General features: G+C 40.2%; 2 protein-coding genes and 1 long non-coding RNA gene across 11 annotated transcripts; 2 read left to right on the top strand and 1 right to left on the bottom strand.

Annotated features, from left to right (window-relative positions):
* Positions 1 to 14,805, top strand: LOC117938601. The gene is made up of 3 exons (XR_004655443.1): positions 1 to 243; positions 12,363 to 12,367; positions 14,795 to 14,805. It is a non-coding gene; the product is annotated as an uncharacterized LOC117938601 (long non-coding RNA).
* Positions 676 to 9,431, top strand: LOC117938598 (peroxisomal succinyl-coenzyme A thioesterase-like). Of its 6 annotated transcripts, XM_034863278.1 has the most exons (13): positions 1,499 to 1,605; positions 2,810 to 2,815; positions 3,403 to 3,406; positions 3,537 to 3,742; positions 4,979 to 5,078; positions 5,359 to 5,549; positions 5,867 to 6,030; positions 6,340 to 6,459; positions 6,621 to 6,703; positions 7,195 to 7,288; positions 8,156 to 8,236; positions 8,336 to 8,474; positions 9,064 to 9,431. In XM_034863278.1, the coding sequence occupies exons 4-13, from the start codon at positions 3,550 to 3,552 to the stop codon at positions 9,186 to 9,188; spliced, it is 1,290 nt and encodes a 429-aa protein (XP_034719169.1). In that variant the 5' UTR covers positions 1,499 to 1,605; positions 2,810 to 2,815; positions 3,403 to 3,406; positions 3,537 to 3,549; the 3' UTR covers positions 9,189 to 9,431. The 6 variants fall into 6 exon arrangements, with proteins under 6 accessions (XP_034719167.1, XP_034719166.1, XP_034719169.1 ...); XM_034863276.1 differs by lacking the exons at positions 1,499 to 1,605; positions 2,810 to 2,815; positions 3,403 to 3,406 and adding an exon at positions 676 to 777; XM_034863275.1 differs by lacking the exons at positions 2,810 to 2,815; positions 3,403 to 3,406 and having other exon boundaries at positions 1,425 to 1,605.
* c23h12orf56 (chromosome 23 C12orf56 homolog) lies at positions 10,576 to 22,766 on the bottom strand. 4 transcript variants are annotated; one of them, XM_034863272.1, is made up of 14 exons: positions 22,251 to 22,766; positions 21,610 to 21,790; positions 20,450 to 20,465; positions 18,057 to 18,261; positions 17,792 to 17,947; positions 16,952 to 17,040; positions 15,813 to 15,957; positions 15,234 to 15,328; positions 14,876 to 14,965; positions 14,143 to 14,221; positions 13,996 to 14,064; positions 13,642 to 13,719; positions 12,807 to 12,988; positions 10,576 to 11,109 (listed from the first exon to the last, which is right to left on the bottom strand). In XM_034863272.1, exons 1-14 carry the CDS (start codon positions 22,500 to 22,502, stop codon positions 10,953 to 10,955), a joined length of 1,794 nt encoding a protein of 597 aa, XP_034719163.1. In that variant the 5' UTR covers positions 22,503 to 22,766; the 3' UTR covers positions 10,576 to 10,952. The 4 variants fall into 4 exon arrangements, with proteins under 4 accessions (XP_034719163.1, XP_034719162.1, XP_034719161.1 ...); XM_034863271.1 differs by having other exon boundaries at positions 13,996 to 14,070; XM_034863270.1 differs by having other exon boundaries at positions 13,996 to 14,221; positions 18,057 to 18,258.
* Between the last annotated feature and the right edge of the window lie 3,878 nt (positions 22,767 to 26,644).

Below are 26,644 nucleotides of genomic sequence, written 5' to 3' on the forward strand. Positions count from 1 at the left end.
TATTTTTATTTCGTATTTTTGTTGTGAAAGTTAATTAAAGTTAGATCACCTTTGTAACTTATCCTTTATCGTATTTATTGACAATTTGTATTTATTGTTTGCCTTGTGTAACCTAAAGTGATTAATAAATACAGATTTTGATATTATGTTACCATTTCATCCCATGGGCTACATTTAGTAAACCACTTTGTAAACTTTTTCCACGAGTGCTACAATCTCTATCGTTATTTATTACCTTATGTTGTTGATTGTTGGGATGTAACTGCAGATGATAGATGACATAAATGTGTTATTACATTGTGGGTGTGTGTTCTGTTTTTGACCCTTGTCCCCATAGATCTCGGGCCGAGGGATTTCCCACCTAGAGTTTTTTTCTAACTTTATTAACAAACAAAATTACAACAACCAACAAAACTGAGTGTAGGGATTGTGTAATAATTATAAAAAATAAAGATGTTAAATAATTTAATGAAAATAATTCACTATGTTATATTAGTAATACAATTGTCAAATTTAGTTTAAACTCCATTTATTTTTACATAGCCTGTGACATTTTTCCATTACAACCAATTGTACAAAAACTGTAATCTTTGTCCATGTCATTAGTGTTCTTTTCCTGTATCTGGATCAATGACACCCCACAGGAAACAACAAGGGACGGCTAGGAATAAGTGCAGCTGAATGAAAGTGTGTTGAAAGGTATAAAGTCCAGAAAGCAGCAAATTAAAAGATTCCTCTGAGCCCTCGTGGACCTGTTGGGAACGTGCGTCTAACTCAGTGAGTCCTCTCGCTAAAACTGATATTCTTTTCATTTTAAGACTGGTCCAAACATTTATGTGTGGGTAAATAGTTGATATAAAGTTTTGAAACTAGCTGGAGTGAATGTCACATATAGCACACAGTTGATGTATTTACTTAAGTATTTACTTAAGTCATTCATGCAGCGCCTATATAGTAGTAGGCTATATACTGTATAGTATAGTATACAGGACCAAATACATCATTATGTTGCATTCATTCTTTTACACAGTAATGGAAATATCCTACAATTTTTCTAAGTAGCCTACTGTACTTAAGAACAAGTCTGAGGTAGGCTACTCCACTATATTTCAGAGGTAATTTGTAGATCTTACTAAATTACATTACTCCACTACTCCACACATTGACCTCACAAAATACTCGATGCAGAATAAGATGGAAAATAAAGTGGTGATAAAGTCCTAGACTAATGTCCACGTTGATAAAGACTGCATGAAACACCACGGCAAGGCCACAGACCGTTAATATTAATACATATACAGTCTATGGGTGAGACCGCGGGGCGTCTTGTAGTCCAACATTGGAACGGTGCAGTTTTACCCAATGGTTCTACCACGCAGACCCACGTCAACATCCGCCTTCGCATATTATGTAATAATAACGTAGTTGTAGGAGAAGCGGTTGCAGCACACGAGTAGCTACGTCTCCTATACTCTTTGAACACACCCAGGAGGAGATTTGTTTTGGACTTTTCGCCCGCACATACGCAGCTCTCAGGAGACAGAGGGACCGCTAGACCGCCTGCAACAGATCCCCACGTCGCTAACTGGCACAGTTACATAACTGGTATGTTGGTGTTGACTTTAAACTACAGCCTATACTCCAAAAACTAAACTGCAAACAACGAGTTGAACTTTGTGTCTGCGCAAGATGACATATATTACAGTACGTAGGCTGCAGGTTTAATATTGACAACTAGAGGACATTGGAAAAGTTGGAAAATTGCCCTCTCACCAGTAAAGGTCCAGCACTCAAAATATCAGCTAAATGTTCTTTAGATGCTTTTTACTGTCCTAACTGGCTGAGATGCATTTAGTTCTTATTTAGTAATGTAGTCTAGTTTATAGTGGTTCCCAACACTGAGTTACTATCAGCAAATACAACACCTCTGAGAACTGGATGTTCTTTTTTTTTAATGATTGATTTTAAATTATCCTTTTCCATTTTGAATATAGCCTTAATTTCAAACACACACACACACACATACTATACATAGTACAGGCCAAAAGTTTGGACACACCTTTTCAATCAATGCGTTTCCTTTATTTTTATGACTATTTACATTGTAGATTATCACTGAAGGCATCAAAACTATGATTGAACACCTGTGGAATTATTTACTTAACAAAAAAGTGTGAAATAACTGAAAACATGTCTTAAATTCTAGTTTCTTCAAAGTAGCCACCCTTTGCTTTTTTGACAGCGTTTCAAACCCTTGGTGTTCTCTCAATGAGCTTCATGAGGTAGTCACCTGTAAGGGTTTTCACTTCACAGGTGGGCCTTGACAGGGTAATCAGTGGAATTATTATTAATAGAGTTGGGACCATCAGTTGTGTTGTGCAGAAGTCAGGGTGATACACAGCCGACAGCCTATTGGACAACTGTTAGAATTCATATTATGGCAAGAACCAATCAGCTAAGTAAAGAACAACGAAGGGCCATCGTTACTTTAAGCAATGACGGTCAGTCAGTCTGAAAAATTGCAAAAACTTTGAATGTATCTCCCGAGGACACATTCAAATATGAGGACCACCCCAGGAAAGGAAGACCAAGAGTCCCCTCTGGTGCTGAGGATAGGTTCATCTGAGTCACCAGCCTCAGAAATCGCAAGTTAGCAGCAGCTCAGATTGGAGACCAGATGAATACCACACAGAGTTCTAGCAGCAGACATATCTCTAGAACAACTGGTAAGAGGAGACTGTGCAAATCAGGCCTTCATGGTCAAATAGCAGCTAGGAAACCACTGCTAAGGACAGGCAACAAGCAGAAGAGATTTGTTTGGGCCAAGAAACACAATAAATGGACATTAGACCAGTGAATATCTGGGCTTTGGTCTGATGAGTCCAAATTTAAGATCTTTGGTTCCAACCGCCGTGTCTTTGTGCAACGCAGAAAAGGTGACCGGATGGATTCTACATGCCTGGTTCCCACCTTGAAACTTGGAGGAGGAGGTGTGACTGTGCTTTGCTGGTGACACTGTTAGGGATTTATTCCAAATCTAAGGCATACTGAACCAGCATGGCTATCATAGCATCCTGCAGCGACATTCCATCCCATCCAGTCTGCGTTTAGTTGGACCATCATTTATTTTTCAACAGGACAATAACCCTACAAACACAACTCTAGGCTGTGTAAGGGCTGAGCTCGATGGGCTTTGACCCCATCGAGATGGTTTGGGGTGAGCTGCACCACAGAGGGAAGGCAAACGGGCCAACTGGTGCTGAGCATTCTGGGAACTCCTTCAAGACTGTTGAGAAACCATTTCAGGTGACGACCTCTTGAAGCTCATCAAGAGAATGCCAAGAGTGTGTAAAGCAGTAATATGAGCAAAGGGTCGCTTCTTTGAAGAAACTAGAATATAAGACATGTTTTTAGTTATTTCACATTTTTTTAATATAACAAAATGATCTATAAGGACGGAGAACAATTAGAAACATAAATAACTAAACCCCTACACTTAAAACGTAACTCGTGCATGTGTTTCCATTTCGCCACAGACGATTATCGACCATGTCCGACACGGTCGCTCCGATGCTCTCTGTGTTCCCCAGTCGGGCTCTGGTCGATGAGAATTTCAAGGTGGTGGTGGAGAATCTGCCTCCGGGATCTCCAGTGACACTTCACTCCCTCCACCAGTCTGAGGACAAGGACTACTGGGAGGCCTACGGACACTACATCAGTAATCACAGAGGAACCGTGTCTGGTGGGTTCTCTTCCTTTTTAACTCCTTAAACGAATTTTGAGCCAACATTTCACACAAATGTCTAACATGATGAAGTATGGGCATTTTATGTCCTAAAGGTCAAACGTCAACTAGCTTGTGACATCATGTTATTTAATGCCATAACCCAGAAACAGAAGGGGAGACATATGGTCGGATACTAAATTGGTGACACTGATAGGATTACATGCAATTTTGTTGTACATGTACAATGACAATAGGTAACATTTATTCTATTCTCTTCTGTTCTATTCTAGGTGATACATATCTTGGGTGCTCACCTTGAAACGGTGCATTGTATAGATCTTCTGTGCTGCCGGGTTGAAAATGTGTGTGAAACATCCCTGTTTTGCCCAAATGTGCACTTAAAAGTTGTGGTTGGTGGCCCTTTTATGGTGTCATTGGGCAACACTTTGACAGCAAATAACTTTACATCTGAAGTGTTTAAAGACTGTTTTTATCTATTGTTTATTTCTAAAGAAACACAACAATGTATAAAAAGGCTCCGTTACCTTGTATCTCACGTTATGGCTCCGTAGTAGATGGTTTTATAAAAATAGGCTAACGATTGTGTCATAACCACGCGACTTAACGTCGCATAGTCGCAAAATCACCGTATTGTCAGAAGAAGCTCACAGACAGTTAGCAATAATTAGCATGTACCTATGTTATCTCCTTACATATACCTACGCTCTCTGTCTCTGCAAGATTGGGAATGATTGAAACAACAACATTCAGACAAGTTGCTCACGTCACATCTACGTCATCAAGCTCAGATGGAGGCTGCGCAGTAACGCTCAGCCATCATTGGAAAAGTGCTTCTAAAATCCTTCACTGGTCTCCGTCCAGAGCATTGGGATCTGTTGGTGCATTTCTTTAACTGTCTATGTGTGCGACAGAGGGGGGGAAGGACAGCTGCAGGAAGAGTTTTCACTCTACCGAACCTCAAATTGTTTTATTCTACCCACTGCAGCTTTAATGACTTTTATAAAATTACATCAAACTCTTCACATCATATAGTATATGAGTAAGGGCGGACATGGAGATAAACTGCAACTTGACTTGTCGTCGGATGCATACAACCACAAGGTCATAATTTGAGTGTGTTTATGCCTGAAATCTACTGTGTGCAGTGAGTGGCTTCATGTCAAACACATCTATCTATCTACATTCTTCAGATTTTGTACAATTTCTTTTGACATTTTAATGCTTTTGTAGTTGCAGATGATTTGAGTTTTGGGGGAACGTACACAGGGAAAGAAGCCATGGGTCTGTTGTGGAGTATGCGTCCCGTCCCGGGCAGCCGCGAAGGCCTCAGGTAATACGTAAAATCATGGACAACTATTTTATTATATTCAGTTAACAACCTTCATCAGGAATGTGAAAAAGGGAAATATGGAAAAATGCCTTTTACAGTTTCCTAAAGCCCCAAACTGGTGTCTTCAAATGTCTATATTTTTAACAGTTAACAGTTTAAAAGCTCCCAAAAATATCAAGAGAAATCTGGGTATGTGGAGTTACCAGACCTCTTCTCTTCTGTAGGCTCAGGGCTACATCCGCCCCTGCTAGCCCATCTGAACCTCTTGTCTCTCTGTCAGGTTGAGGAAGAGGAACGTCTGCACCCCCCTGCTGGTCAACATCTCCGTCTACAGGGGACATGTGGTGGAGGGCTTTAGGGAGCAGGCTCCTCTGGCCTCATCGCTCACAGAGAGATGGTACATGGCTCCAGGGCTCCAGAGGATCGAAATCAGAGAGAAGGATGTGCGGGGGACACTGTTTATACCTCCAGGTACACATGCATTACCCGATAAACTACTTCCTTGTCTTTTCTTCCTTTTTTTGGTCTTTTAAAGAGACCACCCTAGCCATCTCACAAACACAATGTTAAATTAACGTTACTACTTCATTCTTCCAACCACTTAAAATAATCTGTCTGGTTATCATTAAACTAGTCTGGACCCAACTTCTTCCAATCATCTTGGGCTGAATAGAACCTGGGTCCCTGCAGTCCAACATAGCTTATAATGTATCCCAGTCCAAAAGTATTTTGGCATGATTAATGAATGGTGTCTTTTAAAGTTCATAATCTGTTTGTCCTTGCCTCAGGTCCAGGTCCCTTCCCCGGCCTGTTGGATATGTGGGGGGGCGGTGGAGGGCTGGTGGAGTATCGTTCAGCCTTGCTGGGTTCTCATGGTTATGCTTCTTTGGCGCTGGAGTATTTTGCCCCCGGCGAGATGAAGTCGGCAGACACAGAGTTCAACTATTTTGAGGTTTGTGTTGGATATTAATATTCATATAAATGTCAAAGCCTAACCTCACATGTATGAATAATGAAGCCATTATAATCTGATATCTTTCTGTGAGGTGCATGTATTTTGAAATAGGAGATGTAAAGTACAAATTACCATTTTCAAATCCCTGCTCGTCGACCACGGTAGCACAGAAATTGGTCTGAAGTACTAACTAAGACACTAAGACACACACACACACACACACAGACACACCCTATCTTGGTGAGGTAAGTAGCTGGTAGAACTGTTAGCAGTTTCCTTAATTTCCTCTTATGTAATTATGCACAGACAGCGTTTAATATTGTGAAAGACCATCCTCAAGTGATGCCGGACAAAGTTGGAATTTTTGGTCTTTCCCTCGGTGCCATGGTGACCGTCCTGTTGGCAGCGAAGAGCAACGTTATAAAGGTGAGTGACACAGGCAAATATCTTGTTGCTTTTTATTTAGCCTTAAATGTGTGGCTGTTAAACCAGGTGGCCCAGCGGGCAGGTTTAAATATTGAAAACCTGCAGAAATCCCACAGATAAATGTCAAGTGTCTCAGGGTGCATCATTGTGTTTTGTTCCAGCCTTCCTGTTGTGTTTGTGTCAGCGGAAACCACCTTTATCCATGGGGGGCGTCCATCAAAGAAGTCAATCAAATATTGTACATGTAGGTATTTTGCTATTCTGTCAGTAACATGAATACAGTACACAAAGTGTCACAGTTGGACTAGTCTCACTTTGCCAGACCATCTACGCGCTGCGGAGCGGAGGAGGGTCCGGCTAGTCCTCAAAGCATTCCAGGATAGGAGAAAAACGGGCTGTGGTTTATTGGCATTTCTTGAAACCAATCACAATCGTCACAGCACGGAGCCGCTGTAAAATAGCCGAGCGAGAGAAAACTCAGATTGGACAGATGGTCTAGCTAGCTGTCTTAATTTACCCTGCAGACATCTGAGGAGCAGTTAACCACAGTCCTCCTGAATCACCGGAGTTTAAAATTCAAACTCAAAGAAAGCCAAAAGTACATCCGGCCCAAAATGCGTGCATCCATCGGTGCAATCCCCGATGCGAAACTTTGTAATGATCACCCATACTGTATCAAGGTACAAGGATATATACTACAGTTGAACTAATGGGAAGAATTACTTGTGATGGCAGGAAATCTCACAAGATACGCCTGGATGAGAAAAACTATGAGATATGGCGAGATATGGGTCTACCGATTCCTGATGATCCCGCTCACAAAATAGACGTGAGTAGACACCGCGCTCATAACACACAAGGATTATACTGTATCAATTGGCTTGAACAGATTACAGCCATTTGTAGAAACAGTTTCATAGGTGACTTTTATATCTGACAATAATACCTGACATGGTGTCCTATTACTGCAACTATCTTCTCCGTTTCTTTTTTAAATTCCAATGCAGCAAGACGTGACAGACGGGGATATTGCATATGTTGATATTATTGTCTTGTGTCCAATGTTTTAGCTGTCCGTCCTGCAGAAGTAGGATGAATTACAGTTGGATGGTTGTCTGGTCTCTTCTGTCGCCTTCGTCTACCTTTTAGCATCGGCTGCTTTTACCCTGCTGCACCATTGTTCAGCAGAAGTTGAAAGATCTGAGTCTCCTAAGAAAATACAGGCTGTTCTGATCTTTCTTATATAGGGCCTTATGGTGCTTACCCTCTGTTAGCATCAGCTCTACTCAGCCGCGTTGCTCTGTCCTCCTTCTTCCATTGCAGGTTTAGTACCACTTCATGTGTGAGGCGAGCGAGGCTGGTGGTTGTCATAGTGACGGCGCAGGAAACTGCCGTGACCTAACGTGCCACACACACAGAACGTCACAGCCAGAAGACAAATTAGTTTCTGTTGTTCCCTGTCCCGCCCGGTGACAAATCATAAAAAATAAAACAGACAAAGGAGTATATTAAAACTCTTGTTAAAAGTCCAATCTGTTTGGCACACCAAGGTATTCAGCTCCTCATACGGTGTACCAGGCTGTGAGGCAGAATAGGTTAAAATAAGTAAATAAATTAATTAATAGTGCCCATGACTCATATTGGTTTATTCTACAAGCCCACATTAAAGTCGTTCTTTCTGGTCATTTCTTTCAAGGTGGGGAGAATAAACTGTCCAATTATGGTGGTGAACAGCTATGATGATCAGAACTGGCCCACAGTGGAGTCTTCTGAGGATGTGAGTTAAGCCACCATCAAAGAACTGACAAACAGTTTGTGCTAAAAAGCGGGCTTAGGGGATTCACACCTACCGTAACACCTGCCCTTTGACCCTCAGATGGCCCAGATGATGCGTGCAGCAGGGAATGAGCACCTGCTGACCAGAGTTTACTACCATGGTGCTGGACATCTGATTGAGCCGCCGTACACACCTCACTTCAGAGCTACTAAGTTTGTAAAAGCCACAAACGAGAAAGGTGAGTTCTGCAGAGTCTAAGGAAAACACCACATAATATTAAATTAAGTTAGCCGTTCACACAATACAGTAACATCAGCTGTATTAAACGTCTTTTGCTTTTACCAGTGTATCGCCGTGTGTACTTCGTCCACATCAAGCCCACTAATCGGCCCCAAATCGTTGCCATTTTCAGCAAATAGCTTACTAGCTCAAAGCTTGTTGTTGTTTCCCAAAGCAAACACAGTTTGAGAATGACAACACACAGAGAGTGGAGCTTGAGCCCCAATAAATTGAGATTTTTAATAAAAATCAAATACTATATATGGGCAGATTTTGTTTTGAAAATTACAAAAGCCAACATTTGGAGTTTTACAATCGCAAGCTGAATATTAGACATCTACGGGAGAGCTTGTTTTTAATGCACAGTTTAGATATCAAGGGGTACCGTACAGGTGCTAAGTGTAAAAACAGGCCGAGCAGCTATTATGAAGGAAAAAAACTAAGTCATTGCATGCACACATGTTCAAAAGTGTTTGCCCAAGACATAAAGTCATATCTGGAATGAATACTATTTAGAATTCCTTCTGTCAAACACATTTTGTTCTCAGTGATATTGCTGTGGGGAGGACAAACCAAACCCCATTCAGACGCTCAGGAAGACTCCTGGAAGAAGATCTTGGCTTTTCTGAAGCAGAATCTGTACTCCCGCCCAACTCTCAACGCCAAGATGTGAATGATTACACAATCACAACGAATCACTGCTGGAAAACGAGTGTTGTGTGACCAGGCTATGTTAGTAGAGTAACACTACTGTTCATTGGTTCCTCACTGTGTTGACCATGGGCCTTTCTTCTGATCAGCTGAGGTTGTGGTTGTTTAGTTCAAATTGTGCCTCTTCATTCTGAGCAATACATTTTTGTTTAAGTATCTGCAAGCCCCAACCTTTGACAGTGATATAAATGTAAATTATTGTATGTCTGGAAAACAATTTTATTATATTAAGAATATTATTAAGAAATCATTTTTGAATGCACTACCTGCCTAGTCTGACTATCACCGGATCAAGCTCCATCTTTTAAGATTGAACATTGGTCTGGGGAGTCTGCTCTGTATTTTCTACTGCACAAGAGGTCTGATCAACGGGCATAGTTCAACTGACTCTGTACGCAGTTGGATAGTCCTTCAACCAATCAGACCAACGATCTGGGCGACGTAGCAGCAACAGCGGCATCAACGGGTTGCTGCGCTTCAGTGGCTGCCATGTTGAATGTAAGTAAAAAAGCTGCTTGGTTGCTGTATGGTGGTGGACTGGTAGCTGGAGAGATGCCAGTTCAACTCTTGGGCTCTGCCGAGGTACTCTTGAGCAGGGCACCAAACCCCCAACTGCTCAGGATGCCTTTCCATGGGCAGCCCCCCCACTCTGACATCTCTCCATTAGTGCATGTATAGGTACTGAGCATGTGTGTGTAATTCAGGCCTGTAATGTGTGTAATAACAAGGGAGTGGGAATTGTAATTTTCCCTTGCAGGACTAATAAAGTATACATTATTATTACAGATTGGGACGGGCTGGGTTTAGCCAGTCTACTACCTGCCAACAGTAACCTAATATTCAGACTGAATGGGCATTATTACCCTTTGCTTCTTCAGTCTGACTCTCGTTAGACTTTGTTCTGAGGTACAAGAGACCCCTACTTGGTATAGTAGAGAGTCAAACTACAACGTCCTGTACACTTGCATATATATACAGTGTATATATATATATATAGACACACACACACACACACACTTTTTTTTTTCCCAGCTGAACAAAACCAACTTTTTGGACCCTCAAGACTCATCTATCCCCACATCTAAATTCTCTTTATGTTTAATGCTCAAAAATCTTTGTGTCATTTTTTATTCTGTTCTTGGCTGCAAACAATATTAATTGAGCTTGATTAAACTAATTTATTCCAAATTTTTCTTTCTTTCCTTGTTACTAAGACGTTCACAACTTCACCTTTACTACTATTTGGAGCACACATGAGCTGAGGACTGCACATTTACAGGTTCAACTATAAACATCGGACACACATCAACATGTCCAATATATACACAAAGGCAGAATTCAAATGGAAGAATGGTCATACAACAGGAATGAATGTGTTTAATGCTTGTAAGCAGATGTTGCTGATGTGCCAAACTAAGATGGTGAACATAGACGATACTATATCCTGGCAACACTAAACATGTAAGCATTTAGCTCAAAGCACTGCTAACCCTCATGAAAACTGCAGAAAATTTCTGTTATACAGCTTTATAGGAACACTGTTAAACAAAACAAATAAACATGGTATATAGCAGTGCAAATATTTCTGCAGTAATCATTTGTTTCACCTGTATTTGCAGCAGATTTCCTGCTCAGTTCATTCATTCATTGCAGCGGTGAAACTCAAAATATACAACTAAAAGTACTGAAGAAAAAAGTACTTAGACTTTGGTAAAGGCACACACTGTCACAGTCCTGTCTTCAGCTGTAAGTGCATGTGTCTTTGTGTGTGATTATCCGTGCAAAAAAGAGTCAGGATCTGCTGGAGCAGTCGAAGAGTCGGCCGGCTGATTGGGTAGTGAGGCGGCAGCTTCTCCTGAGCACACACCAGCTTCACAGAGTACCTGCAGGGAAGCAACAAAGATCCTTCAACTCAGATCAATAAATCCTGAAAACAGTTACTCAAGTACTGAAGAAGTAACGACAACAACACTGTTGGTGTGATAAAAGCCTTCCGTGATCGCGTAGGCCTGCACGATTCGGGGAAAAATAGGAATTAAAGTTTTTTGCTTAGAAATGATATCACAATTCTCTGCCTCAATTTCTTTTGACAATGACAAAACAAATTGGCAGTACCAAACATGGATTTGTTTTGGGAAATATAGCACATTGAGCATCACAACAAGCCTGTAAACACAAGGGCTTCAATGCAGAAAAGGGAGAGCTTTGTCTGTGTTTAAAACTCACAGGAGAAAGTAGTAGCGTTTGTGATGAAGTTGGCTCGTAAAATTAAATGAGAATCAAAGTCCAAAAAAAAGAAAGAATCAAAGTTATTTAAAAATGAAATCGTGAACAGGGTGAATCGATTTAATCAAATCTGAACAGAGCCATACTGAGAAATACAGAGTTCTGTGGCGCTGAGAGTCTTAATTAGCTTTGTAGCAACTCAATTGGTAACGGATTAAGGGGTGCACGAATCAATTCAACATCGAATTACAATTCAAAACTGATTCTCGATTAAAAAAAGATTCACAGTATGTAAATGTAGTTACTTTTCCCATGCGATAGTATACACGCTTTACAAAAAAAATGAATTGATTTTTGGAACTCTATTAATTGATTTTAAATCTGTAGAGCTTGAATCGCGATACGAATGTGAATCGATTTCTTTGCACACCCCTATAACGGACGTTCATTAATATCAAGAAGTTACGCACTAAAGCTATAAAACATGTTTAATAAACCAGGTTGTACTGCAGAAAGCCACTGAAAGACTTATAAGGAGCAGAATTAAGCCATTGGACTTTCAAATAAAGACAAAAGTAATCTCTGGTTGTTTAAAATTTCTTTTCTTTTTCACTGAAAGAAAATCCTTGATTTGTTGGCCTCAGTGGCACAATGGTACTTTAGTATGTCGATGGCTGCACTAAATCACAGACTATGTTAATTTAATGGTGCAAACCTGTACTGTAATCTACCCGGTAGTATACAAAATAGCTGGTTCCACATTGACAATCTACTACATTAAAATACACATGGTGATAAAACATGACATAATATTCTATAGTAACAGAACAGTTTGAAAGAAATCACTCTGCATAATGAGTACTTTTACTTCTGATACTTTAAGTAAAGAAATCTCATGTACCACCTGCAGTAGGGGTACACCTACCCCCATTTGGGAAACACTGATATACCATGGATCCAATACTGGTTCACTAACTTTTTTTGATACTAATTTAATAAAACCTATTTTAACAAAAATAAATGACATTACGGCGAAGATTTTTATTCATTTTTCAACTCCAACTACGTGAGCCCCGTCTCTGTGTGCAACGTAGAGTTTTTCCTGCCAGCCCGTATGACATATAACGTTAGACAGCCAATCACAAGCATTGGTAGATGTTTGTAGAAGCATGCTGCATGCTTATTGGCTCTCTGACACTGATGAGATTTACTCCATAGATATTGAATGACGAGAATTTTTTCCATCCACAATACTCAGGAGGCAAATGGGTCGGTGCCTAAAAAGTATTGAAATGGGTACCCAGCCATAATCACCATCCTGAATCTTTAGCACAACAAGACCTGAAGCACAAACCTGAACTCCTCTCTGAAGTGGATCTGGAGGTGCTGTGCCAGCTGGCTGTTAGACTGCAGGCAGGCCAGCAGGAGGCGACAGCGCTGGAACAGCAGAACAGACTGAAAGGGGCTGAGAAAGGATTCCTGCCCGTCTGACAAAACCAGCACCACCTGCTGGGCCTGGTAACTGATGAAGGACAACTGCAGAGAGACAAGTGGACCAGTTCTAGAGTACTGTATTACGGTTTTAACGACACAACACACAGCTTTGTCCAACCGCACAATCTGTGGTCTGTCTCTGTGGTGGAGTGAATTAATCAGTAGGTATGTCCTGATCAAGTATTTGGACCCAGATCCCAATCAGAGTCCTTTAACATTGTGTAAATGGCAATAAAATACATGTATCTGGCACAATAAATCAGAAATGTTTCACGAGCTACTCGATCCAGATACAGCGGGTCCTGGTTCAAAAACACACAATCAAGAAATGTTGTTTGGCTACAAACATGTTACTAGTATGAGTGACGGCTGATAAGACCTGACACCGGCTAAGTTTCTTATATCAACCGGTAAAAGCAACAGAAAGTGCTGGCTAAAAATGTGAGGCTACAACCTGAATGTTTTGTACACTGATAACAAAAGAAAGAGAAGACAAAACTGATTAGGTAACAGAAGCGTCATGGCCGTTGGAGCCAGGCTCTACTACACCAGCAGGCTGATGTGGACAAAACACAGTAGAGTAAAGAAAGGATTGGTATTTTAGGTGATACCAATCCTTTTAATAGACCCGGCTCGGACCCATCACCGATCCCCGGGACTTTTCTTCTAAAAAAAGTAATAGGGTGAAGGTTTACCAGGTGAGGATGAGGCTGCAGGACGCCGAGGATCCAGCCAACAGACAGGAAGTTGTCAGCAGAGGAACATCTGCTGGCCTAAAACAGAGAAAGGTTTCAATGAAGTGTCAAGTCACCGGCTGGATTTCCACTTAATTCTACACATACAAAAAATGCATTGGTCAAATATGTATTACAGACAGGCAAAGGTTTTTTTTTAATCCAAAATGCTGAGATTATCAGTTAAGCACTGTATATATGAGAGTATTATATAGCAGTAGTGTCAATGCTCCAACACTGACATTAAGTGACAGTAAGTGGAAAGGTTAAAAGTAGATCAACTGTTATTTTTGTAAAGCTGTGGTTAGAACTCACCTCGTGGCCTGAAAGCAGGATCTCGAAGAGCAGAGAGCAGGCAGCATCCAGATACTCAGCTAGTAAGGCCTGAAGCTGGCGGAGAAGGCTCACATTAACAACAGATTCAATAAATAATAATATTAAGGTGAGTAGAGAGCAGCTCACCTCACAGTCAGCCAGGTTCTGTGTTTGTAGCTCTGCATCACATATCAAGGCAAGCAGCATTCTGGAGGTCAGGGAACCTCTGCAGGGAGAGAGAAAAAATTACAGCTGAAACAAGATTTATCCATTCAAGTTTTAAAGTAAAGATTTTAGTTCAGTTCTTTGTCCCAGAAGGGATAATTCACTGCAGCAGAAAGACATCACATAAGAATATACAACACATACCACACAACAATTTACACAGTAAAAACAGCCTGAGTCTAAGAATGAATAGTTGCAGAGTTGTATTCGAATAGACCTGGGTGTCAAACATACGGCCCGTGGGCCAGAACCGGCCTGCAAAAGGGTCCAATCAGGCCCATTAGATGATTTTGCAAAGTGTGAAAATTGCAAAGATAATTAATTCCAATTCCAAATTTGACCACTTTAAGGTCAGAGAATATCCAAGTTCTTTTTCCATAAATGTATGACTTTAATCTTAGAAATAAATAGAGTAGTTTTTTCTCAGAATATTAGCCCTCTCTGCCGGGTCAGTAACATTATTATTTTTTCCTACCAATGGCCTTAGAATGCTGTCGTAGCAGAAGCAACTTGCATTTCAAGCTGACGAGAAACTCTTGTTTCTGGAGTGGTTTATTGGTCTGGCCCACTTGAGGTTAAATTAGGGGTATGTGGCTCATGAACTGTAATGAGTTTGACACCCCTGAATAGACAGAAGGAGAGGTGGAATGGTTACTTTTTGGCAGAGAGCAGGTTGAGTCTGGCTGGTTCGACGTCCGTCTCTCTGAACATGACGGCGAGCGTCTGCACGACCAGAGTGCTCAGTCTGAACAGAAGCATTGAGCTGGTGAGACTTCATCCATTACTCCACTACTACATGTTATACTAACATTTAATACTACTCTCTGGACCAACAAATACTCAGTGAACTCATTAAATTCTGGTTTAACATCCAAGGCAAACACTTGTACTCACACACATCCAAAGCCTTCTTTCTTCTTAAATAGCCATAAGTGTGTTGTGTAAAAACCAAGCAGCTTATAACCTCAAAGGCTAATTTGGCCTGATTGTATTAAAAGGTCTTGGAAGCTTACAGTAGTTGATCTTCAGTGTGGATTCCACTAAGGCTCTGACAGCCGTGCAGAGATTCCTCCAGAGTCTGAACCAGGAAGACGCACACCTCGCTGGTCTGAAACACAACAGAGACCCACAACCATTTCAACTCTAGTCTATTGTTGCTTTTGGTCCGTAGGGATGCAACTACACATTATTTTCATTGTCAATAAATCTGTTGATTATTTTCTTAATTAATCGATTAGTGGTTTAGTCTTTAAAATGTCAAAATTGTGAAAAATGATGTGTTTCCCAAAGGCCAGCATGACGTCCTCAAATGGTATTTTACTGTCAGTGAGGACTGAAGAAACCAGAAAAGACTCACATTTAAGAAGCTGGAATCAGATTTTTTTTTTTTTTATAAAAAATTACTCAAACCGATTAATCAATTATCAAAATAGTTGACTAAATTTATTGGTTGACAACTAATCGATTGATGTTTGCAGCTCTATTGGTCTGTAAGTGCGTGCCTTTGTGAGGACATTTTCTGAAATGAATAAATAAGGTTAAGGAGGTCCTTACAAGTACAGAAGTACAAAAGCCATGTTTGAACCGCTCACCTTCCAGAAGAGTCGGCGTAGTGCGATGTTATGATGAGCGGCGGTTCTCAGCTCCTGCAGCAGCAGGTAGAGCCTCTCCACACCGATCCCCTCCTGCAGGAGCTCAGAGCTCAGCTGACCAAACAGGTGAGCTGTCCGCTCGCAGCTGCACACACACGCACACACACAAATCATGAATGATCAGGGTTTCACCACGTGAAATTTAAGACCATTATGAATGAAATTTAAGACCTATATCATGACATAAAAAAAAAGGTCAGATGTCAAGAGTCCAGAAACATTAGCTGTGTTCCGAACCGTTCCCTCATTCACTTACTCACTATTCTCTATGTAGCTGTTATTAAATAGTGAACTATTGTATATGGGGGACGACCAAACCAGATTTCAGACACTTACTGAGAACACATTGTTGCGTGACTTGCGTCAGAAGACGCGCCTGTGTTCTGTCGGAACGTCATGTAAATAAACCAAAACAAAATTACTTCTTATACGTCCCTGAAACAGACTTAGCAAACAGGAGTCGGTGTGTTGTATTTTAAATTTCCACTGTTTAGAAAACGAAAGTCTGCTTCGTTTTTCTTTTACAGTTTTCACCGTGACTTTTGCTTCTTCTCCTCCTCTGGGGAAACGAGGCTGCGTTACATCGTAGTATACAGGAGTAAAATGTAAGGTACATTGTATGTACACTCAAATTAGCAATGCATTGTGGGTATTTTACAGTGGATTATACAGTGAATGAAATCAAGCGCGGAGAATTTGATCTATTTCCGTGATAGGGAACGGTCTGGAACACGGCTATTGCCAGAAACAATTCATCAATTTCCTCATTGGGATTATAGAACTAGATTGGCAGCAATATAGGTTACATGGTGGTCTCATTTGAAGTCCTAATACAGGGAATTATATTTGGAATGTCGACAGAAAGAACTACAACACCACAGAATAAAAAATTAAAAAAACAACTAAATTGCTGCGGGAACATTTCAATGAGTGTTGAATGGCCGTAGGGAAATTAAGAGCCTAAGAATTTAAGACTTATTACTGCCTACAATTTTGATTTTGAAATGTTTGCCTGTTTAAGACCCTGTATGATTGGGCCTGTTATAGTCCTGCACTGCGGTACAACAGAGCTCGGTTACCTGATGGCAGGAAGCTGCTTCGTAGAAGAGGAGTCGGACGAGGCACTGCACCTCCCTCTGAAGAGCGTGTCTAACAACAGAGTGGACCTCTGGACAACAGGGTTGAGAGGCAGCACACGCACACACACACAGACACACACACACACACGCACACACGCATACGCGTTATGGAAGTGCAATGCTTCAGTCTTATAAAGGATTAGACAGGTGATTTACTACTTTTTATTGTCAACAAATCCCATGAAGACCAAATTTAAGACAGAATTTCCCTTTAGGGATCTGTAAAGTATTTCAGATTTCTGATTTTAAATCTCAACAATGAATTGACCCTACGCACAAGTATTGTCTGAGCATCCAAATCCTGATGTATCTTCTTCCTCTGTGCCACAGAGTTCAATTGTTATCCATAAACTGTTAAAAACACATTATTGAGCCACACTGTTGCACTACTTACATGTTCCTTCATTATCATGAACACAAACAATCCCACATACACCATCCTGCTGCCAAGGATACTCACTAAAGCACCATATGTGGATTAGTCTGCGGCTGAAAATAGTCTCCAACAAATGCTGTTTGAGTAGTGTCTGCTTAAAACTACAGGGACCAGCTGTTTAAGGACATCACTGAGCCTTTCTAAAAAAATGTAAAAACAGTAAGCTGTTTTTTAAAGATTGTAGGAACCACTCTAGACTGAGAGCTAAGACAAAGGTCAGCAAGTGGGAAAGTGCTGAGAGATGGACTAATACATTGTTGGTTTTGGTCTTTTCATGGGAATTGTTGGAAATAAGAAAAACGTAGAATTACACCAGACTTTTTCTTGTCTCCATCGTCACTCACAATAATAAAGCTGTTCCATGAGCTCTGTATTCGGAGGTAAAGTCTGGACGTGTGTGATATTGCGTAAAGATGCAGCTCAGCCTCTCTCTCCTCTCCGCTGTTCGCACAGTCTCTTCTCAACAGGCGAGAAAGAACTGAACCAATCCTTCTCTGCAGCTGGAACATCACATTATCAACACGTAATGGGGGTGTCATCGTCTGTGCCATTTGTATCTCTAAATGATTCAAACCAAAAGGAGAGAAAGGGGCTTAACACAGTCTGTACCTGGCCAGTGTCAGGGAGGTTCAGTCTGTGGTTGGAGGATGACGGAGAAGAGGTGGGAGAGCCGGTGGGTGAGTAGAGGGAGGGTGTGGTGGACACAGACTGAGTGGGAGGGTGTGGGACCCTCAGGAGGCCCAGAGTCTCCGGGTTTGGACAGGAGGCAGAACGTGTGGGTGGTAACATGTAAACCTCCTCTCCACTGGGACTGCTGATAAACAGGGAGGGGGAAAAGGAACGAGATGGATGAGATTAGGGCTGCATGAAGAAAATATGTCATAATGATATTACATGCTATGTTACAGATATTAAAGTGTACTCCTTTCTACTATGTTACAGATATTAAAGTGTACTCATTTCTGTTACGTAACAGATATTAAAGTGACCTCCTTTCTACTATGTTACAGATATTAAAGTGTACTCATTTCTGTTAGGTAACAGATATTAAAGTGACCTCATTTCTGCCTTTCTGTTGCTTTTCGCAATCTGCTAAAATACAACTAATTGCTTGCTGAATTTATTCTAATTAACATTCTCATATTGAACACATTTAATATAAAACGAAAGATTGTTACAATTTAAGTGTAGTTTTCTACTGATACTCTATTTCAACTAACCCCAAAAATTAAAATTTCTCGTTAACTTTATTGCACATGTGCGTGGTATCAAATATTGGGATAATGATAAAAAATGAGTTACTGCCATGATCAGCACCTACGTTGTTGTTGGTTTTCACCAGCCAGCTTGTGCTGATTCTAAAGGGGGATTTTCCAGAAGGTGCTGATTTTAAAAGGTCCCATGACATGGTGCTCTTTGGATTCTTTTATGTACACCTTAGTTGTCCCCTAATACTGTATCTGAAGTCTCTTTTATATAGACCTTAGTGGTCCCCTAATACTGTATCTGAAGTCTCTTTTATATAGACCTTAGTTGTCCCATAATACTGTATCTGAAGTCTCTTTTATATAGACCTTAGTGGTCCCTAATACTGTATCTGAAGTCTCTTTTATATAGACCTTAGTGGTCCCTGATACTGTATCTGAAGTCTCTTTTATATAGACCGTAGTGGTCCCCTAATACTGTATCTGAAGTCTCTTTTATATAGACCGTAGTGGTCCCCTAATACTGTATCTGGAGTCTGTTTTAGGAATTTAAGACACAACCAAATAAAACTGGACAAAAAAAACAATAAATTAAAAGGTCTGATGATGATAAATGTTTAAAATGCCATCCATTTGAAGGTTCAGCTTCTTAAATGTGAAGCTTTCCAGTTTGTTTAGCCACACAAGTTAGTGAATATTAATACTAAATATCTGTTGTTTGACAAAACAATCGATTTGAACATGAGGGCTCTGGGAACTTTTGATATGCATGTCTGGCTGTTTTCTAATATCCAAAAATAATCATCTGCAAATTAGTTGATAATGATATATCTGGAAACAAATAAATACATTTTGGATCTCAGTCAAAGACAGAAATAGAATTCAGGTTGTCGATCGTGGTACTTTATAATTGCTCAGTGAACAATGACAGTGAGAAGCAGGGGAACCGAGGTGAAACACGTCTCTCCTTATTAAATAAGTCACGAGCTACCTGAGACACTGAAGAGGATCATTACAGAGTCAGGAAAGTGAGGCAGCCTTCAATTAACACAGCCAAAAGAGATTTAACTTTCTGTGACATGTTTTGGCATTTCAGTGAGGACACTAGTCTCTCACCGCACACACACACACACATACAGGCAGGTATTTAAGCCCCTAAACTTTAACTCTCCTTCTCTCTTGTTGTCCTGCAGACAAAAATAGCTGTAAAGGTTTTATAGCTTAAAGAGTTTGTCCGTCTCCATGACTACCAGACAGAAGGTAGTTTTGGCAGTCTGCAGATGATCTGCATCGGCGTTTTATTTGCCTGATTACCGATAAAGTTGATTATTTAAAAAGTGTGCTACTTTGGTTCGGCTACAGCTCTGTGTCTGTCCGTCTGCTTCGGTTTCACTCACCACTGAGTCGGACTTAATGTCCCCAGCCTTGAAAGACCAGCGTGGGTCGAGCCCTAATCTGTACGGCACACTTTGGACACACAGGAGGGGTAAAACTAATAAACTAGACACAAAACGTTGAAGGGCAGGGCAGCTGAAAGTCTAAAGCGTCAACTGACTGAAGAATAATTTTGACTAAAAATATTGATTGATGGAAAGAAACTCTCATTTAGCATTTGGTTCCCAGCAGAGTTCAGGCAAACAAGATCTTAGTCAGTGGACTGATCATTTATTTCAAACCACCTTTAAAGTCAGCAGGAGGCGAGTGTTTGATATTCAGTTGAAAAGTAAAAGCAACCAGTCAGTCAGTGTGTGTGTGTGTGCGTGTTTGTGTGTGTGTGCGTGTGTGTGTAATGCTCACCTGTGTTCGGGATATCCTGTCGGGGAAATAAAGGACACAGGAAGGTTAGAGTTACACTTAAAAGGTCTCAAGGGAAACTTGTGAGCACATGAGCTCCACTGCTGTTATTCGTTACAGATGTTCATATTATTAGAAGTAACTCATATTTTAACCACTGTGACTGCTTACGATATCACCCGACACTTCAACTACGTACAACACACACACACACACACACACACTTCGACTATCTCCGGAGCTTTATCCCTTGTGTGGTGTTCATATTTTTGTCACACAGCCCATGTTCCCAGGTCTGGTGGACCCGCCTCGTTATTAGGCTTTTAAATCAATACAGCCATGACAATTTATGCAAAAACACTTAACAGATGTTTACTTTAGCTAGTTACCAATGATATATACATCATTTATGGTTCACATTTGCCATTTACCCCTGTGAGATCACATTTATTATCATATGATCAAAAGTCAATTGTAAAAAAGATTTTAAAAACATAAACAACTTTGTGTGGAAATAGCGGGTGCAGAAAGACACCATAGTTACATAGCACCTACTGGGGTCCAGTAGACCTGAACACCTCTTATGTAATTATGATAGCATTATGTCATTGTTAATGTTATCTAGTACCTTGCAGGTCGTCATTTTTTCATTAAATCAGCAATGCAAGGCACTGGCTGGGCCCAACTTTGGAGTTCAGCGTGCATCTTGCTCTAAGACACTACAAAATATGACAGGAGGAACCAGCAACCCTGAGATTGTGGTGGAATTTTACAGAAACACCATGTTGTGGTAAGATGAGACAAAGGGAAAGCTTGGTCTACTTTAGGTCCTTCATAGGTCACAGGTCAGGGGAAGAGAACATTGGGCCAGTCTAAGAAACCTTTTCATGTATGAATATGTGTAATCAGTGTAGGCCTACAACCTTTTTTACCTCCTAAGCCACTGTCTCAACGTACATGTAAACGTTGGACCATACGGGAATCCTAGCAACAACCTTGTCATTATTAGCCCAATTTACAGACCCAACGTACTGATGTACATAACTAAAACTGCAATACATGTGTCACTGTCCTTTTTCTTACAACTGCACATTATTTGTTACGTGGACAGTAACATTTACTTGTAAACTCTTTTAGTTTGACATTTTCAAACAACTTTTCACCTTCTAGTGTGTGTGTTATTGTTGGGTAAAGGCTTGGTCTGCGAGGTGGAAGTCCCACCCTCCTGTCTCTTCTCAGCCAATCCCGGCCCCTGGCTGCAGGCTTCTCAGTGATGTAGGTGACTCGAATGTGCTGGCAGAGTTCCCGGTCTTTCCCACGGAGGAAATCTGGGAGGTCATTGACCTTAAAGAGAAAAAATGGATGAAACCGAGATGAAGATCTGTAAGAATGTACAGCGTCTCATGACATTAATCCAAAAACTCATCAGTTATTTATTTAGTTTTAGATTTCACTTCATTTTTTGGCATCAACAAAATACACAAAATAGGCAGGTTTAGGAAGTATCAATATACATCAAAGGTTAAATATATAAATAAATTAGATGTGATATGCACTTGCATTTGAAAATGTCCTATTGATATCTGGTAATTATAATCGATAGTTTTTGACATTCTATACAATTCTCTTTTTTTTTTTTAATTTAATATTAACCGAGAATGATATCATCTTAGTCCCAGTCTTAGACAGTGAATATTTTTCTGTCAAGCCACTAATCGATTAATCGATTTCATTCAGTTGTAGGCTAGTCACAGTGTTGAAGCAGCTTCACCTGAAACAGTAGAATGGGACTTTGGAAACTCACCAGCTCGATGTCCTGCACGTCTCTGAAGCAGAAGGCTTCAGTGAGCGTGCGCGGTGGGTACTCTGTTAGGTACACGCGCTCGTCGCTCAGCACCACGTGCATGTACACCTTATTGATGGTCTCCGATTTCACCACGCACGGTTCATAGGCTCGGATCCGCTCGTACACCATCCGCTCCATGTTCCGCTTCAGGAACGAGTCCAGTTTAATATTTCTGCGGGAAAGGAGGGCACCGGAGCCGGTCCGAGCCATGACGGTACCGGCGGAGCAGTTAAAGACAAGTTAGTGACGCTGAGCTCCACTTTGGCGCCGGGCCGGTGATCCGGGCTCGCTTTCTAACCGTTAGGTTAAGACTTTACGTAGATAGAAAGTACTGAGCAGGTGCCGTTGCTCCTTCTGTCCCGTTAACGTGCACTGAGCAGGTAAACTGCCGCTGTCTCGCTTCATCAGCGAACACGGCTCTCTGATTGGTCCGTGCAGTGAGCAGGGACGCTGCTGATTGGCTAGGAGATAAATAAACATAAATACTTTGAAAACAATTCGGAGCGCTTCTTTTAGAGCCTCTTTACACCGGAATACATGGATTTAAAAATGTTTTATTTTTTGTTTATCTACTTGAAGGTCTACATGCCAGGTATGAAATAGATAAATAAAATGTCTAATTTCTTGCTCTCAGTTTAGTTTAGTTTAATAGTTTATTTGAACATGTAAAAAAACAACAACATTAAAATAAAAGATTCATATACATGCATTCATGCATACATATATAATTTAAATGGCAGATAAATAAGGCCATGTACTTCTCAGCACAGTCTTCCAAAATTGAAAGTCATTTTTAACAAACAAAAACATTTCTATGTTCAAAAGGAGTAGGAAGAAGTTGATAAACCACTTATCAGGTCCGACCCCCTTTCTCTACTTTTATCCTTTAGTAAATCTTCACTTATTTAAGCATCATAGACACAGATGCATACATACACAAACACATTTACACTTTTTTTTTTAAGTTTTTGTTTCTTTTCTTCCCTTTTTCTTCTTTCTACACCATCTATCTATCTATAGCAGATTAAATAACATTTCCATACTAGACTTAGTATATAGCTATATAAGTATATAGATATTACTATATAGATATATTAGTATATAGACATACTAGTATACAGACATATACTATTATATAAATTAACATTTCAAGGAAATGGTTATTTGAAAGGTAGTTAATGAACATATTTACTTTTACAAGATTAAAGGCAGAAAAAGTAGGCGTTTTGTGCAATACTGACCATTTAAAACTCAGTCCATCCAAACTGCAAAGTACAACAAATGCGGGTAAACATTAAATTACTAATAAAAATGCTGTTTATCATTATTCATAGATTTTCCTGTAAGTAATCTAACAAAGTAGAAATATACTGGAATCACCCAGGGATCTAAAACCTAGAGCTAAGCTCTAGAAAGACATAATCATGAGAACATTTCCACCAGATACCAGTCAAGTAATATTGTAATTAACTAATTTCCCATAATCATATGAAATCTTACATAAATATCAACCATGAACATATGAGCACAAAGTGGACTCTAAACTACAGGTAGCCTACATCATTGATGTTTTTTTGCAAAACCAGTTCATATGTATCTTTTAGGATAATGCATGATTTGTTTGTAATATATTGCACAAAAACTACTGCAATTCCAAAAGTATTACAGCTTGAATGACAACACAAAGGCTCGTTGAACTTTAAATGCACACAAGACTAACCCATTAAAATCCGAGAGGTGTTGTCGTGGTTTACTACCACTGTAGTGGACTACAGTCCAGTCTAGAGTGCTGCTAAAAGGGTTGCGAGCCACCAGGTGTCACTGTCCAAAGCCCCAAAGCTCCATGTGAATTCCTTCCCCATCACCAGTGAAAAGTAAGAAAAGTGTTGTTGTTTACCACTTAAGGGCAGTATCATCTAGATTACTTAAATACTTTATCCTCAGATGTAAGTCAACTCATTTTAACTAGTCGGCTCTTTTACGTGAGTCGATTCAATCGGATGGTCGTTGGTTGGCCCACGAGCCAAATTTGCTTTGAATAAAAGCGTCAGGTAAATGTCAGGGTGCTGTCTCCTTTGTCTTCGGGCAGATTATGTATGCGTGTGTGTATGTGTATGTGTGTAGGGATATGAATATGTTGTGTGTGTATGTGCATGTGTAAAGAATATGAAAATGTTGTGTATATGTGTGAAAGGGGGGGTGTATGTCTGTGCGCGTTACTTTCATACATCCCAGCCAGGTGTCAGACTTCTTTTCTCTTCTTGTCTCTGTAACCTTTCCACCTCAAACACACACACACACACACACACACACACACACACACCATCATAACACCCATTTCCTGTTGTTGCTTGTTTCTGGTACAAAACAGTTTCTAACATTCAATCATATTCCTAAACTCTAATAAACTGTAATAAAAGCTACGCTAACCATCTGTGCCTTTGAGCCTATTCATTGTACAGGAAATGCAAGTGTATCCTCCCTGGAACTTATGACCAATATCTCATGATTTCACACAAATCATAGCAATGAGCAATTATGTGCACTTTTAACACTGAGAATTCCCGATCTAGATAATAAAAATAGTTCTACAATGGATTAGTTTTGCATATCAATAAAATAATCAACGCACTACTTACTATTACTTGTTACTGCTTAATAATTAAATGAATAAATTATTGTGTTACTTTAAAGCATTTTAGGTGAAAGTAAATCTAGAAAATGTGAAAGAATGTTATGCTGTCATCCTTTTCTGCCTCATCTTCCTCCACCCACAGCGAGAGAGAGGGAGAGAGGGAGAGAGAGACACTCCCTCCCCTCCTCCCTGAATGGTCAGGCAGATGGGCGCCCAGGAGGAACACACTCAGTCTTTCATCCAGCTCAGTGAGAAGACTGAGCCACTGTATACAACAGACTGGGCCCTACATCATCTGGGTTTGTAGGAGGAAGCTGCAGTTGTGTTCCATTTATTAAAAATCTCCTTTCAAAACCCCCAAAATTCTGTCCGTCACACATAAAAAGCCATCCTGTTGAGATTTTTAAAATGCCTCTAACATAACTTTATGGGCAGGGTGGACCCAGGATTGGCAGAAGATAACGAAGGTAGCAGACTGGGCAGAGGAATTAGTCAAGGAAAAATAAAATCATATAATGAAAAGAGAAATAAACATAAGAAGTAAACATAGAAGTTTATTATTGAACTTGGAAACAGCAGCTGTGATCAATCATGTCTCAAGGCCTTGATTAGCAGATAGAGTTGTTCATGAATTTAAGATTCACAGTAGACCAGCGCAACAGATTTATGAGTTCTTTTACTCCTGACTGCGGTTCTGGTCAGCTGGGTCGCACTGTACTCCTTCGTCCTCATCATCAGTGTGTGTTTTTGTGCAGCTGCAAACAAGGATTGTGGGCTGACCGGTCACACTGTCGTCTTTGTTCTGCAGATGAAGAAAAACAGTCACAGTTCCACCAAAGAGAGACACACGCACGCACGCACAAACACAAACACACACACACACACACACGTTATGGTTGGTGTAACCTTTAGACTGGTAAGGGGGTTATAAATTCAAACTCAAAAAAATGTGACCATGCTTTTACTGCCACAGCCACAGATTTGGTGTCAGTCTGGAGAAGCCGCTGAAACAGTCGGCCATATGTGGACCCTTTTTTAAAAAGTCTTCAGTGATCAATATAAAACCTAAACTAACCTGTCTTCTTGCTTCTTGTGTTAGTTTTTGCACTTCTAGCTCTTTTCTTTGTTATTTGGAGGAACTGTATGAGGGGTGCGTTGTGTTTTGCAGCTATATCTCATTTTGGCTTTTCTGTAAGATAATTGTTTTCCTATATGCATGTTGACTGGATTTCTTTTTAAATTTTTGTCATGCTTAACATTTGGAAATTCACAAGCTACTTGATATTATATAAAGTAATTAAAATTAGCTTCAATTTACTAGAATCAACTTTTAAGTGATAAACACTTTAATGCAACAGTACCTATAATCTTGCCTAGTGTAGGCTACATTATTCTGAAATGGACCATTTTGAATTTTGATTCAAATAAATACTTTTGTATTATACTGTTTACTTTTTGGTCTGTTACCTATTACAAAAAATGGATTTTTGTAGTCCTTTACAGGATGTAATTTAAGCCTAGTTTATTCCTGTTTTCTTTTACAATTAGCCTACCACCAGCAGTGTGTTTAGCTGTTGAAAAAAGACAACAGAAGCAAAGAGGAGCAAGAAAGAAGAGAAACAGAAGGATAAAAGAAAGAGAGAAACTTCTCTTTTTTCCTTTCTATTGCTGTGGGTGTTCATCAGTTGATGTTCTCTATTTCCTCCCAACAGGTCTG

The sequence above is a fragment of the Etheostoma cragini genome, chromosome 23 (genome assembly GCF_013103735.1).
Source record: "Etheostoma cragini isolate CJK2018 chromosome 23, CSU_Ecrag_1.0, whole genome shotgun sequence".
In the NCBI taxonomy this organism is placed as follows: Eukaryota; Metazoa; Chordata; class Actinopteri; order Perciformes; family Percidae; genus Etheostoma; species Etheostoma cragini.

Excerpts from the sequence above, each read along its gene's own strand:
- LOC117938598 (XM_034863276.1), top strand. The coding sequence starts at position 3,550 with ATGTCCGACACGGTCGCTCCGATGCTCTCTGTGTTCCCCAGTCGGGCT. Across the intron at positions 5,550-5,866 it reads GACACTGTTTATACCTCCAG|GTCCAGGTCCCTTCCCCGGC; the intron begins GTACACATGCAT and ends TCCTTGCCTCAG. Across the intron at positions 6,460-6,620 it reads CGAAGAGCAACGTTATAAAG|CCTTCCTGTTGTGTTTGTGT; the intron begins GTGAGTGACACA and ends GTTTTGTTCCAG.
- c23h12orf56 (XM_034863269.1), bottom strand. The coding sequence starts at position 22,502 with ATGGCTCGGACCGGCTCCGGTGCCCTCCTTTCCCGCAGAAATATTAAA. Across the intron at positions 15,958-16,951 it reads AAGCAGCTTCCTGCCATCAG|CTGCGAGCGGACAGCTCACC; the intron begins GTAACCGAGCTC and ends GTGTGTGTGCAG. Across the intron at positions 12,989-13,641 it reads TGCAGCCTCATCCTCACCTG|TTGTCCTTCATCAGTTACCA; the intron begins GTAAACCTTCAC and ends GTCTCTCTGCAG.